We start from the raw sequence: 14,167 nt of genomic DNA on the forward strand, positions 1-14,167 counted from the left end.
CCTTTTCTATAAAATACAGCCAAAGATGTGTGTGTTCAGTTGTGGTCATTATTAGGGCGATCACGTTGTTTTCATTCATTCATTCAGGATTTGCTGGAGGATGTCAGTTTCTGCAGCAGCTGGCTTGACCTGGGGGAGGAGTGGGGGAGCAAATTCCTCCCGGTGCATACAGATTACAGGATGTGATTCTTGGTGCTCAAGTACTCATCCCATCGCACTACATCCTACTCTCTGGTTCACTATCAAGTGGTCTAAAAACAAGTGCCTTTGCAACATGCCAATTACAGATATGAAATATTAAAACAAGACCACCAAAACGGCAGTCTTTCACAAGGTAGACAATCACTTTCACCAACTTTAACACCTTCATCAAGAAAACTCCATTTAAAAAATTCCACCTACCACACAAACACTGCACAGAGCTTGACAATGTTTCCCTTCCAAGCAGAGATTTTTCCACTTAGTATGATCTGTTCCCTCCACAATGCAGCAGCAGCAGCAGCTGTAGCTGTAGCTGTAGCTCTAGGCTGATATCTAAAAAATATTAGGTACCTCACTCTCCCTTATGAGCTTTAAGTCCGTGTTTTGGCTTATCTTCCTTTTCTCCCCCAGGACTCACCTAGATCATGCGCTGGGTCCCTAGACGTAAACAAAAACCAAACCAAAACAGAAAACATTCAGGGAAACCCACAGCATCCACCAGGTCACCATCACCTTTGACACCAACAAAAAAGAAACTTGAGATCCTTTAACAGCACAACCCAACTGCTAAGCGGACTTAAAAATGCGAGGAAAGAGTGAACACACTCCACAAATAGGTTTTCATAAATTAACCATGAAAATCTTGGGTTGGGCATACACTGCTTCTAGTGTAGTACCGCTCTGATGCATGACTATATAAAGTAGAGGAGAGAGGGAGACCAGGGAGGGGAGGGGGAAAAAAAAAAAAACCCACAACCAACCCTATGCACTTCAGTTGCACATTCAAAACTAACCCCTCTCCACCTCCAGCAGACACCCTCACATCCCACGGCACGCCATCAGCCCTCCAGAGAAGAAAGGGGACCGATCCGGGAGTTACAGGCACGTTAGCAACTTTGGAGGCAAGCACAAAGAGGCTGCGGATCACCACCACCACCTTATCCGCTGCTCCGAGTTTGTGTGCGTGCCCGAGTGCTTCGCCCCGCTCCTCCTCCCCCGGCCACCCACAGCACGCACACGAGTGAGCTCGGCAGCGCTTCCACTCAAAGACCTCTGCACGCCGGCGAGCGATGCCACATAAAACCCGAGGGGTCTGCAGGAGGGTCAGATCAAAGTTGCTTCTCAGTTCGCCGCTCCGAGCCCCGCAGCGACCGCAGCGGGCTGGGATTCCCAAAGCCACGTTCACACCTTCGATAGTGCACTAGCAAAGACAAGCCCGCAGAGGCTGGAGTTTCCACAGAGGGCACCGTCGGGGAGACGCAGCCCGGGAGGACGGGAGGGTTGGGCTCGCTACCTCTGCACACGGGCGAGCCGGGGCTCCGTCTCTCAGGTGAGCTGCTCCTCCGCTGGCTCTCAGGGGACCGTCTCGGGCGGCCCTTGGCCCGCGGCGCCTGCTCGGCCGGCTGCGGCGTCGGGCTGGGCGGGCTGGGGCCGCGGGCCGCGGCGGGCCCCGGGAGGCTGCCCAGCGAGGCGGCGGAGGCGGCGGCGGGCGGGCGCGTGGGACTGTGCTGGCTGCCCCGCAGCAGCTGGTAGGGCACCGTGGCGCGGATGGGCTGCAGCAGCCGGCCGCCTCCCGCAGCAGGGGCGCAGCCCACGCCTCCGCCGCCCGCACCGCTCCCGCTCCCGGCGGTGGCGGCGGCGGCTGCGGCGGGCGGGGAGCCCGCGGCGCTGCGCCGCATCCTCTGCGGCGGGGGATGAGGGGTCTGAGAGGAACTGGAGGAGGAGGCGGCAGTGGACATGGTGGCTCGGCGGGCCGACCCCGAGGCGCGCGAGCGTGTGGGAGCCGGCGCGATGGTGCGTGCGGGTGTGTAAGGGGGAGGGGCGGCGGCCGCGAGGGGGCGGAGCCTCCGGGCTCCCCCTTCCCAGCGCGCACCCCCGCCGCCGCGGCGAGGGGGGAGGGGAAGGCTGCGAAAACAAACGTCCAACGGCCCCAAACGCCCGGCCCGGCCCGGCGTGGCGGTCACGGCCGGGGCCGCGCGGGGCTCGGAGCCGCTGCCGCCGCGCCAGACATCGCGCTGACAGGGCGGCCGTCCGCTTCACGCAGCCCCGGGGGCGGCCCGCAGCCTTCTCCTCAGCCCTCGCGGGGCTGCACGCGCGGGAAAACCCGGCAGCTGAAGGGAGGGCCGGGACCCCGGCTCCTGGGACCCGGCTGTAGGGAAGGGGGCCTCGAGGTGCCGGGCGCTCCGCGGAGTCTCAGGCGCCGCCGTCACCACCGCCGCCTCCAGGCGCTCCTCACTCGGAATGGCAACTAATCCCCTTATCCGCACTCCGCCCCCGGCACCGCCCCCAGGCGCCCGGGACCCGGCAGCTGCCGCAGCGAGCACCCCTATTGGCTCTGCCGCGCTCCCTCAGAACCCCAGTGATTGGCCTTGGGATACGAGTGAAAGTGCGCCTTACCAATGACAGCATTGACTCCTGCTCTGGGGGCGGGGCGTGGGGGAGGGAGGGTGGGGAGGGGGCTGTACGCGGAGGAGGGGCGTTAAGAGTTGACAGCCTTTGAGGTGAGGGCGAGACTCGGAAAGTGGGTCCATGTGTGTCCTGCGCGTGCCCGGACGCCCATACACGTGCACACGCCCCGGGCCGTGTGTACCACTGAAGGCAGAGGACACTTAAGGCAAAGTTAGGTTGCAAGTACACCTGCATCCGCTGGGATGTTTTAGAGTTAGAAGCGTAAGCACGGATCCCTTCCCCTCTAATTTTAGTAATCTTGAGTTATCGTAGCTAGGAGCCATATTTGTGAGGGGAACTTCAGCTAATAGCAGTGTCTGGAAGCTGAACAAAGGGCGCCCATGCCTCTACAGACTATCCTAAAGTTTGTAGTTAGCCGTGAGAAGGCAAACTCTTCCAAGGCAGTAAGGCTGAATTGCAGAGGCCAACACGGATATGCACGCCTCTGCATCACCAGTTAGATGTATTAACGGAGGGCACCCCGCAGCCTTTCCCCAAGGGACCGACCTGGAGTAAATACCTGGCATAGCCTAACAATCCATGGTGGTGATTTTTTTTTTTCATTCTGCAGTGAAACTGAGGGGATACACAGGTTTTAGATAACTATCAAAACCTTAAGTTTATCCCCACAAGAATCAGGAATTTAAACCTTAAGCAAGAAGGTTTAAGGATCTGTATCAGAGAGCTGCCATTCACTTCCACGAAGTTAATAAAAAGAGAAGCGGGATGGTCTAACTGGTGTCTGCCCACACTGACAAACTTCCTCTGATTTCATGGCATCACTTACAGGAGCCATCCCTCCGCTGCCTTGAGCTCACAGGCAAGAAGGCACACTAGGTTCTGCAAAGTTGGTGAGACCCAATAAACAAAATAAAACTTTACATGCAGTACTTCACCCTATGAAGACTGATGATAGTTCCTTCCTTTATCGCATATTGGAATAATAGGTCACATTGACTGAGCGTTCACCACCTGCCAGCAATTGTTCTAAGAACATTGTGTGTATTAACTCATACAGTCCTCAACTCACCCACAAGGTAGATACTACCATTATCCCCATTGTGTGCCTAGTTGAGGCACAAAGAAGCTAAATGCCTTTGCCTAAGAATGTAATTATCACTGACTTGCTCTGGAGTCAGCAAGCTCTCTGTTCACTACTCAAAGTTGTAGAGTGTTTACAGTAATCCAAAACTATCATCTGTGTGATAAGTTCTCATTAGTTCAAAAGACATTTTACAATTGAAGATAGCCCATCATTTCTTTTTACTTTTCAGAATAATATATTTTAATTATAAATAAAGTAAAATCTTTGCTCTTTGAAGTTTGATATAATTGACCCAATGTGTAATTTTTCGATCCAAGAATCAGAGATTCCTCATAATTAAGAAATTCCTCTGTCAGTAAAAGAAAAGGATAAATGGTTTATTTTTTTTTAATTTTTTTATTTTTTTGACAGGCAGAGTGGACAGTGAGAGAGAGAGACAGAGAGAAAGGTCTTCCTTTGCCGTTGGTTCACCCTCCAATGGCCGCCACGGCCGGCGCGCTGCGGCCGGCGCACCGCGCTGATCCGATGGCAGGAGCCAGGAGTCAGGTGCTTTTCCTGGTCTCCCATGGGGTGCAGGGCCCAAGCACCTGGGCCATCCTCCACTGCACTCCCTGGCCACAGCAGAGGGCTGGCCTGGAAGAGGGGCAACCGGGACAGAATCCGGCGCCCCGACCGGGACTAGAACCCGGTGTGCCGGCGCCGCTAGGCGGAGGATTAGCCTAGTGAGCCGCGGCGCCGGCCTAGAAAAGGATAAATGGTTTATTTCTAGTGACTGCAAGAAAAAAAAATTGGACAGGTTAAAAATAAGTAAGGTTTCAAAAGTGCTGGTTAATTTCTACATTGTGGATTTGATTACAGCATGTTTGCATTTTGTAAATATCATATCTGGTCACTCCTAAGTATGGAACAACCCCAACTCCTTAGATTATAATAATTCTAAATGTATGCTAAGCCACAGTCACAATGATCAATACTTCATTTGGATCTAAAACAACACCCAACCCTAGCCATATTTCAAAGACTTTCTGTGGTTGTTCAAATTTACCATAGTCAACTTAAATCACATATCTAAAGCAAATCTAAATGGCCCACACAGATAATTAGTATGATCTTAAAATACTATTTAGTTACTGGTAGTTTGGAGGTTCAATCACTTTCTTTTTCCTAAAAAAAAAAAAAAAAAAAAAAAAACCTTTAGTCTCATAAGTACCGATCTTCATCCTTAAGGAATTCAGGCTTCAGACAAATCAAAAGTAGGCTCAAATAAGCTATACTTAATACCTTTTACTTAAAGTGTCCATTTTTTTAATTCCTGATAACATTTTATTCCTATTTAGGATGGTGGTAGGCTCCGAGGATATGCAGAAGCTTTGGTGAAACACTCTACACCCCTCTGGGCTACTGTGCTAGCTACGGATACATAGACCCAATGCAGAATTTCTCTACTTTGTTGACCGTACATGTAACAATCCTAAAAAAGCCTATACAAGGCTTGATATTAGTAATGATCTCTTTACCATGTTTTCCTGATAGAAGAAGACAAACCTGAAATCACTATTAGTTGGCATAGGATATACCTCTGTTCAGTAGCCCCAGGCAGGCCTTGGCTATCTGTGGGGTAAGAATCACCACCAGCTAATCAGAGACAGGATTCTGTTACACTTACTTCTTAGTTCAAATATCTAATGGGCCATATTTTGGGTTAAACTAAAACTTAGAATCATTAGGTACATTTGATTAACATGAAGCCCCATGTGGAGAAATTATGGAGCCTAGAGATAAGAAATTATGGAGCCTAAAGAGCTACCAAAACATTTCTCTTCCAGTTCCAGCCAGGTTTGCCAGGTCTGAATATCCAGGGCCCATCCAAATCTGAGCTGCAGTCCAGGCTGTCAGCATTAGCGATGAGGTCATAGCTGGGAGAGAACATGAAGCAGATCTGCACTGAGGTTCATCTTAAGCTGATTAAGTTCTCTGATAGGTGGATTCCTAATAGCAATAACCACCACCACAACAACGTCTTGAATGAATAGTCCCTGCCAGATGCTTAAAGCCAAACTCTTTACTGCTGATGACAGCCTGTGTGCATCGTGTACAAGGTGTTCCCTCTGCCTGAAAAGTTCTTGCCCTCGGTATCCATATGGCTCCCTCGTTTCTATCACATATTTATTCAGATATTATCAACTCCATGATGAACTTTTTTTTTTTTTTAAGATTTATCTATTTATTTGGGAGGCAGAGTTACAGAGAGGCAGAGGCAGAGGCAGAGGCAGAGAGAGGTCTTCCATCTGCTGGCTCACTCCCAAATGGTCACAATGGCCAGAGCTGGGCTGATCCAAAGCCAGGAGCCAGGAGCTTCTTTCAGGACTCCCACACTGGTACAGGGGCCCAAGGTCCTGGGTGATCCTACACTACTTTCCTAGGCTACAGCAGAGAGCTAGATTGGAAGTGGAGCAGCCAGAACCTATTCACAAATCGGATGCCGGTGCTGCCTTACCCACTATGCCACAGGGTGGGCCCCATGGCCCTTCTTAAAACTGCAAGTAACCCCTAGCATTTCTTTACTCTCTATGTCACTTTATTTTTCTCCTATCACCATCCAATTTATGCTATATAATAATTTTTGTTGGGTCTAGGATATAAGAGCTATGAAATTACTGATATATCTCATGACAAACAATATTTGTTCAATGGTGTTGAAGGAATAGCAAAGTTTAGCCAAGGCTTGTCTTATGAACTAAAATTTGTACCTTTCATCAGAAAAAACAGTAGTATAAGAACAGGTGTATCTCTGCCGCAGAATCATAACCACAGAGTAGAAAAATATTCTATGTGGTTACTGTAAACCATAAAGATGTGTGCATCGGAGCTGGCATTCAAAAAGGAAGAATAACTTGTAGTATGGTCCTTGTACCCTTGTACGGGAGAAGTGAAAAATAATAGTCTTGACGGTTCTTGGTGGTGCTCATTAGAGGTTGAAAATGGAAAATGAATTGGTAATGGAGAAAAGGCAGTTGAAATTTACAGAAAAAAAGGCCTAAAGTTGACAGAGAAGGACAGTTAGGGAGTGACACCTGCCAATTGGTAGCTTGTCCTGTCTCACTGTTGCATCCAGCCAGCTATTCTCAAGAGGACTGTCTAAAGGAATTGAAAAATAAGCTCATTTGATTCGGTAGAAAAAGCCATCATATATAAATAATGAGAACTGTGCTTTGTTGCTAAAAGAAGTTCAGAAGAAGCAATAGAAATAGGAGACATTTTATTTTTAACTGGTAAGGTCATCAAAAGAGTAAGTATACAGCTGTTCTACGAGAATAGAAAACCATGATGAGGACCACTGGTTTTTCAGTTTCCTTATTCTCCACAACAACTCTGGTTGCCAACCATGATGCTGGTTGTACATGCTCTAAGCTGATACATCAGTGGACTTTTGTAGTGAACTAAAAGACTATCTTGTGGAAAACCAGCACACTCCCAGGTTAAGACCTGGGGACTAAAAAAAAAAATGTAAATATTCAAAGCCTTTTCATGCTGTGACATTCCATTTGTTTTAGTGCCAAACATAATGTTCACACTATATGAAGAAGGGAATATGTTTGATTATAGTCATCTTATTTTTTAAACGAAAGTATAAAATGATAGAAATGTGTCTAAAGTTAATTTATTCCTATGTGGCTTAATCCTGTTTAATTACATGAGTAAGTGTGTTGATGAACTGTTGGGGTACAAGTTCATCAGCAGTACTTGACTAGACAAGTTTCTTTGTATTATTTTCAACTTTCTGTAGCTCACAATTTTCAGAGCCATACTCAGTCTCTTATTGAAAAGGTTCATATTAATGCATGTAATGAGCCTAGATGAGGGTATAGTAGCAACAATACTAGCATCAAGCCATAGTTTACTGCTCATCAAATTACTTATTAAATGTCTTCAAAGTGTCAGATACCATCCTACACTTTGTAAGGCATACTTGTTATCGCCCTTTGGTTAAAAAAAATGTAAAAAGATATGCCTGCAAATAAAGCATTAAACCATGTCTAAATGTGCATATTCCATACAGCATAAAAGAGATGCTAATAAAGTATTACAGAAATGATGGGAGGGAAGGCTCCCTTTTGAGAACTGGTTCCAGGAAGAAAAGATCTGCGAGGGGACAACTGAAGAGTCTGCTGTGGCTGATAGTCCTGGTCTGTTGCTAACAGGTCAAGGAGGGTCTTGGTTGCCAGACAGGATTGTCCTTTGTTAAGTGTACCAGTCAAGAGCTGTTGAAGGTTCTTGAACAGGTTGTGGGGAGGGACATGAGTGGAGCTGTGCATTATGAAGATTAATACAAGAAGCATAAACACCATGGGTAGAAGGCTGAAAAGTGGAAGATAATTGAGGAGGCTTTGAGAACAGTCCACATGAGCTTCAGTAACATGAATTTGAGGAGAGAACAAGGGGCATGACAGAAAGGAAAGGGTGTAAATGGCACTCCTTCTGAGCTGATGGTTATATGCGCCTTCCAAGTGGAGGTCAGATGATTTGGAAATTTCCATCTTGGATGCCTGAGAAGACAATCATGGCTTCAACAAGAACAGGACAGCCAAGAGGAAGATTAGGTTTGGGCAAAAATGCTAAGTTCAGATGGATATGAAAGAACCAGAGGATATTCAAGTACAGGCAATTTTCAAAAGATAGTAAAGTTGAGAAAAGAGAGACAGGTTTGAGGGTTATCCATGAACATATGGTAGTTGAAGCCATGGGTACATATGAGGCTGGCAAAGGAAAAAAGCATAGAAATAAAGAGAGCCAAGGACAAAATTTTGGAAAATTATATATGAGTAGGGGAGGGAAGAGTCAAAATACATGAAAAAAAAAAAGGCAAAATAAAAGTAGAAAAGAAGGCAGAAGAGAGAGAGTTCAGGATCTCAAATGATAAGTTTGGTCGATGCTTTCTGGGGTATCAAGCAAGCCAAGGTCCCACGTCTCTGAGAACTAATCCTCCTCAGGGTAGCTATAGTTGTACAAATTATTCTTGTTCCTCTGACCAATGGTTGATTTGACCCGGGTTTGTCAATTTACTCAAGTTGACCAATCAAATTTTCTCCCCTGTGAATTTGGAATTAAGACATACCATGTTATTCTATGAAGGGCCTGAACTAAGTGAACTCAAGTCTGGGGTGGTCACCATCAGTCAAGACACAGAGAAGCAGAAGAAACTTGCCTTCTGAGATAAAAGAATGAATTGAGTTGCAAAAAGGAAAAATGAGACCAGGCGACCAGAAAGAAGGAGAGAAGCCTGACAGTAAGTTCATTTTCACATGATGACCGTTTTATGTCTTATCCATTGTCCTCTATCCTCCAAAACCACCCCCAGTCTTGTCCCACACCTAGTGATACTACAGCAATATATTCCCACCATCTGATCTGTGAATCTTCCAGAATTTGGCTCCAGTTCTCCTTTTTTATACAAGTGATAAGTATTCTCATCAAAAGCCAGCCACTCTATTGTGGTTTAAATTCCTTCCCTAATTACCTTCTATGGAAGTTCATTTCTTTAAGCATTCCTTTCCCCTTCTTAGTCATCAAATTCCCAATTATTTCCAATAATGTATGAAAATTCTCCCATGCAAAGTTTTTAAAAAATGAAGATTCTTATGCCACCTCTATCTGCAGTCTGAATAAACTGACCCATCACACCAAAACTTCTTGAGAAAAACATGTTACGTCTGATTCCCTCTTCAACCTACTCAAATGTAGCTTCCACCCATACCCTGCTACAGAAAAGTGATAATCAATGTCAACAGCCTTTATATTGCTAGGTCAAGTGGATATCCCTAGGACCTCATCCTAATCCAATTTTTAGCAGTTTTCCACACAACTGGCCAGGCTCAACCTCTTAAGAAAAAATCTCTTTTATTAGAGTTAGAGCATTGCACCTGCCTGTTCTCCACTTCTATATCCACTGGTACTCATGTCTGTAAGGGGCTCTTCTTCCTCCAGTCCCCTCTGATAATTGGTTTCTGTTCTCTGCTTTCTCCTCTATACACTCATCTTCTTAGTAATCTTGGCCATTGTTGTGGCTTTTCAATTAACCTCTCCAGTCTGACATTTCCTCCAAATTCTGCATTCACATATCCAGCTGCCAACTGGACAAGCCAAGTCTCCATGAATATCTAAAATGAATGCATTCAAAATGGAACTAAACCCTAATGTCTGTTTTCCCACTTTCTTGCCCACCCCTAAATTCTTTCTTGATTTTCTCTCATTTCAATAAATGGCATCACCATCTATCCAATTATTCCAAATGAGAAACCTGGGCAATATACTTGATTTGTCAGTCCCCTTCCTTCCCTACCTCCAACCCACAAGCTCATCCTCTCATTTGTTCCTCAAAAAATACTTGTACATATCTAACCCACCCCCTTTTCCCCATTTCTTCTGCTACTACATTGATCCAAACTTCTGCCATCTGTTACCCAAACTATTGCTATGGCTGCCCAACTGCTCTCCCAGCTTCTACTCTTGCCTCTTTGATTTAGATTCTATTTATCCATCAGGGTGAACTTGGAAATATATTGGGCCATGTTGCTTCCTGCTAAAACTGTTCAATGTCTCCCAGTTACTTTACCCTGAAATCCAAATTCCTTAAAATAGCTTAAAAGGCTTGGCCAGCTCTGACTTCTACCTCCCTCTCCAACTGGTCTTGCTGTGTGTTTCCCCTCACCCTTCCAGTTCAAGCCACAATAGCCTCCTTTCACTTCCCCTGAAACATCACTGAAGACCTTCACACAGGTGCATCCTCAGAACAAAACACCCTTCCCTCTCTATTCCTCAAGTCCCCTGCATGGTTCCCTTACATTTTTCAGGTCTCAGAGTGTCGCTCATCAATAATAACCTATGATAACCTAGCATTAGGTAAGTTTATCTGTAATGCTCATTAAAAATTACAAATATACATCAATTTACTCCCCCACCAGAGTATAAAGTCTCTAAGGACAGGGATCTTGTCATTTATGTTCATTACTTGAACAGGTAACACCCAAATTTCTAGAATACAGTACGTGCTCAGTAATTTGTACAATTTACTGGTGACTTGCTAGTTCCTTATTCCAATCCTTGCACAGCCCTCCTTTACTTTCTGTGGGAGAGTTTCCTGGAATCTTATATTAAAACCCTCCTTGTTGTTTCTATTATTTGGGCAGGTTTCTGTTCTTAAACCAAATGATCACTAATTGATGGAGTTTAAAAAGGATGAAGTAGTCAGCAATGCCATATGTTGTTGAATGAGCAAGAGAGTTAAGAGCTAAGCCAAATTCACTGGACCTCATCACTGGTAATCTTCAAGGGAAAAAGGTATTCTTTAGGGTCCATAAAATATGGCCCCATGGAAGACAGTGAGTTTGTGTGAAGGGTGAGAAGGTGGATGCAACACTTTAGAATACCTTTTTGATAAGTCTAAAATAAAAATATGGCATGAAATGGGATCTTGCGGTTCAGCAAAGAAAGCACATGTTGATTTAGTTTAAAAGAATAGGGAAGGAATGCCTATTTTTTTTAAATTTATTTGACAGATAGAGTTAGACAGTGAGAGAGAGAGACAGAGAGAAAGGTCTTCCTTTTGTTGGTTCACCCCCCAAATGGCTGCTACAGTCGGCACTGCACTGATCCAAAGCAAGGAGCCAGGTGCCTCTCCCGGTCTCCCATGTGGGTGCAGGGCCCAAGCACTTGGGCCATCCTCCACTGCCCTCCTGGGCCACAGCAGAAAGCTGGACTGGAAGAAGAGCAACCGGGACTAGAACCCGGCACCCATATGAGATGCTAGCGCGGCAGGTGGAGGATTAACCAAGTGAGCCATGGCACCAGCCCCAGGAATGCCTATTAATATGCCAATATGCTAAAGGAGCCAAAAGAGAGAAAAAAAGAAGCAAGGTTTGAGGAGAACTTCCATGAGGCAGTAGAGGATTTGATCCCAAGCACAAAAAGGGACAATGTTTTCCCCTTTGCTACAGGAAGGGCAATAAGAAGCCAAAGGCAAAGGCAGAATTTCAAGTCCAGCAAAGGGAGGTTGAATGTGGCCGCTTCAGGAAGTCAACCTGTTGTCACAAGAAGGATCAGAATGTCCTGAAAGGCTTTTCTGAACCACACCTGCACTCCTGTCCACCCCTCACTTCCCTGCCCTAGAGTAGAGTTGCTGTCCACCACCACCATGGCTGAGGCTATGCAAGTGTGACGGCACAGTGCTGGATTGTGAGCAGATCTTAGTTGGGTGGAGGGAAGCAGAACATAAGTTGCAGTCACAGAGAATTTAGCCCAGTGTAGCCAGGTGCTGGTAAGAAGGGTAGGATTGTAAACTTTTTAGTTCACCAGGAGAACTTTATGATCAAGCAAATTTGGAATAAAAGTGGATTAAAAATAAAAGTTCACCAAGCACAACTGCAGGCCCAAAATATTTTCTGTTATCAACCATATATAATGAAACATTGATAATGACATTAATTCATGGAAATTACCCAAAGAAAACAGTTTTCAAAGTTCTACTTAGATTACCACAAAAGAATCAAAAGAGTCTATTCATTTTACATAATTAGTATCTAATTCTATGGTTCGCCATAATGTACAGTGGTATTTAAAATACAGTCTGTCCCCACAGATTTAACCAAACACAGATTTAATACATTTGAAAAAAAAAAAAAAAGGCCGGCGCCGAGGCTCACTAGGCTAATTTTCCGCCTGCGGCACCAGCACACCAGGTTCTAGTCCCAGTTGGGGTGCTGGATTCTGTCCCGGTTGCCCCTCTTCCAGTCCAGCTCTCTGCTGTGGCCCGGGAGTGCAGTGGAGGATGGCCCAAGTACTTGGGCCCTGCACCCGCATGGGAGACCAGGAGGAAGCACCTGGCTCCTGGCTTCGGATCGGCGCAGCACACTGGCCATGGCAGCCATTTTGGGGTGAACCAATGGAAGGAAGACCTTTCTCTCTGTCTCTCTCTCTCTCACTAACTCTGCCTGTAAAAAAAAAAAAAAAAGGAAAGAAAGAAAGAAAAAGAAAAAAAAGTGTCTGTACCCATTATGCACACTTTCCACACTCTGCCCCATCATGATTTCCTATAATATAGTGTAACAGCTATGTCCACAGAACTTATGTAGAATTAGGTATTATATGTCCTGTAGAGATGATTTAAAGCATACAGGAGAGGGGGGGCATTTGGCACAGCAATAGGGACACTCACTTGGGGCACTCACATTCCCCTATCAGAGTGCCCGAGTTCAAGTCTCCACTCTGCTTCCAAACCAACTTTAATGTGCACGCTGGGAGGCAGCAGATGATGGCTCAGGTGACTGGGTGTCTGCCAGCCACAAGAAAACCCAGATTGAGTTCCAGGCTTTTGGCTTCAGCCTGCCCCAGTTCCAGCTTTTGAGGAGTAAACCAGTGGATGGTAAATCTCTTTCTATGTCTCTCTTTCCCTCTCTCTACCTTTTTAATAAATAGATATAAACATGCAGGAGGACATGCATATGTTATATGTCCATGACATATGTATATATACAGGAATTGAACACCCCAGATTTTGGTATCCTGAGGGTCCTGGAATCAGCCCCTCATGGATACTGAGGGGTGACTATATAAGACTATATTACGGATATTTCTTTATCTTAGAGAATTTCATTGAGGAAAAGCTAAATGGCCCTGGCAGGATAACAGTTATTATTTATAATGTAATGATAAGTGAAATATTTTAAAGCCTCTTCTGCTTCTGGTTTGTTTAGCTACCAGATTAATAAACTTTTAGAGACAGTGAAATCTAAGAATGTAACTTGATCTTATCCATTCCTGACATTCTTAAATGAAATCTTTAACACACTGGCAGAAGAGCTATTGAGAGTAGACTCAGGTCCATGAAAAATATTTTCTTCATCTCCCTAGAAAATAATGATTTGTATTGCTGTACAATGGTCACGACCTTGACTGCTCTCTGGAATCACAGAGCCCCACTAATTTATACCAGTTTTCCTTCCATTCTATTCAGCCCTGACCATCAGGTATAAATTAGTGCTAAATCAATATTAGCTGATACTTCCCCAGGTGTGGGAAATGAGGAAACCTGACCACACAAGCAAACAAAGTCTTTCCTAGCTACATTTAAAATAAGGTGGTTATTATTATACTGCATGGGGACAGGCTTCTTTCTTTTTAATAAACCTTATGCCACCTTAGTTTGAATTAACTTGATATTTTAATATCAGCAGTCCAGCAGAATTACTGTTCAGTTAGTATGGATTCCCTACCATCTTTTACACTTTTCATTCTTTCATGGAACTTTCTCCTGTCCTTCAATCTCTTGTCACCCCCATCCCTGCCATATGCCCTACCATCCTTTTCCATTTCTCTACTTACTGGGTGTGGGAGGGTGTTGGGGAGCAGGTTGAGTGGGAGAGTCCAGGAGACAGTTTACATACCTGCTTTCAGTGCTCACCTTGGGCAGAGCAGTGT

The 14,167-nt window shown here is 45.4% G+C and overlaps 1 protein-coding gene and 1 long non-coding RNA gene across 3 annotated transcripts in view; one reads left to right on the forward strand and one right to left on the reverse strand.

Moving 5' to 3' along the window:
* The window catches only part of GLCCI1 (glucocorticoid induced 1), a 114,926-nt gene extending 112,425 nt beyond the window's left edge, over positions 1 to 2,501 (reverse strand). The window contains exon 1 of one of the 2 annotated variants that reach the window (XM_017344466.3): positions 1,496 to 2,501. In XM_017344466.3, the coding sequence (XP_017199955.2) occupies positions 1,496 to 1,940 (445 nt within the window). In that variant the 5' untranslated portion in view covers positions 1,941 to 2,501. The remainder of the gene's footprint in view (positions 1 to 1,495) is intronic. The other variant, XM_017344467.3, reaches the window with a different exon arrangement.
* The window catches only part of LOC103349465 (uncharacterized), a 21,206-nt gene continuing 8,277 nt past the window's right edge, over positions 1,239 to 14,167 (forward strand). Inside the window, exons 1-2 of the long non-coding RNA XR_517644.4 lie at positions 1,239 to 1,531; positions 8,828 to 8,981. This is a non-coding gene — a long non-coding RNA (uncharacterized lncRNA). The remainder of the gene's footprint in view (positions 1,532 to 8,827; positions 8,982 to 14,167) is intronic.

This window comes from Oryctolagus cuniculus, chromosome 16 (assembly GCF_964237555.1).
Source record: "Oryctolagus cuniculus chromosome 16, mOryCun1.1, whole genome shotgun sequence".
NCBI lineage: Eukaryota > Metazoa > Chordata > Mammalia > Lagomorpha > Leporidae > Oryctolagus > Oryctolagus cuniculus.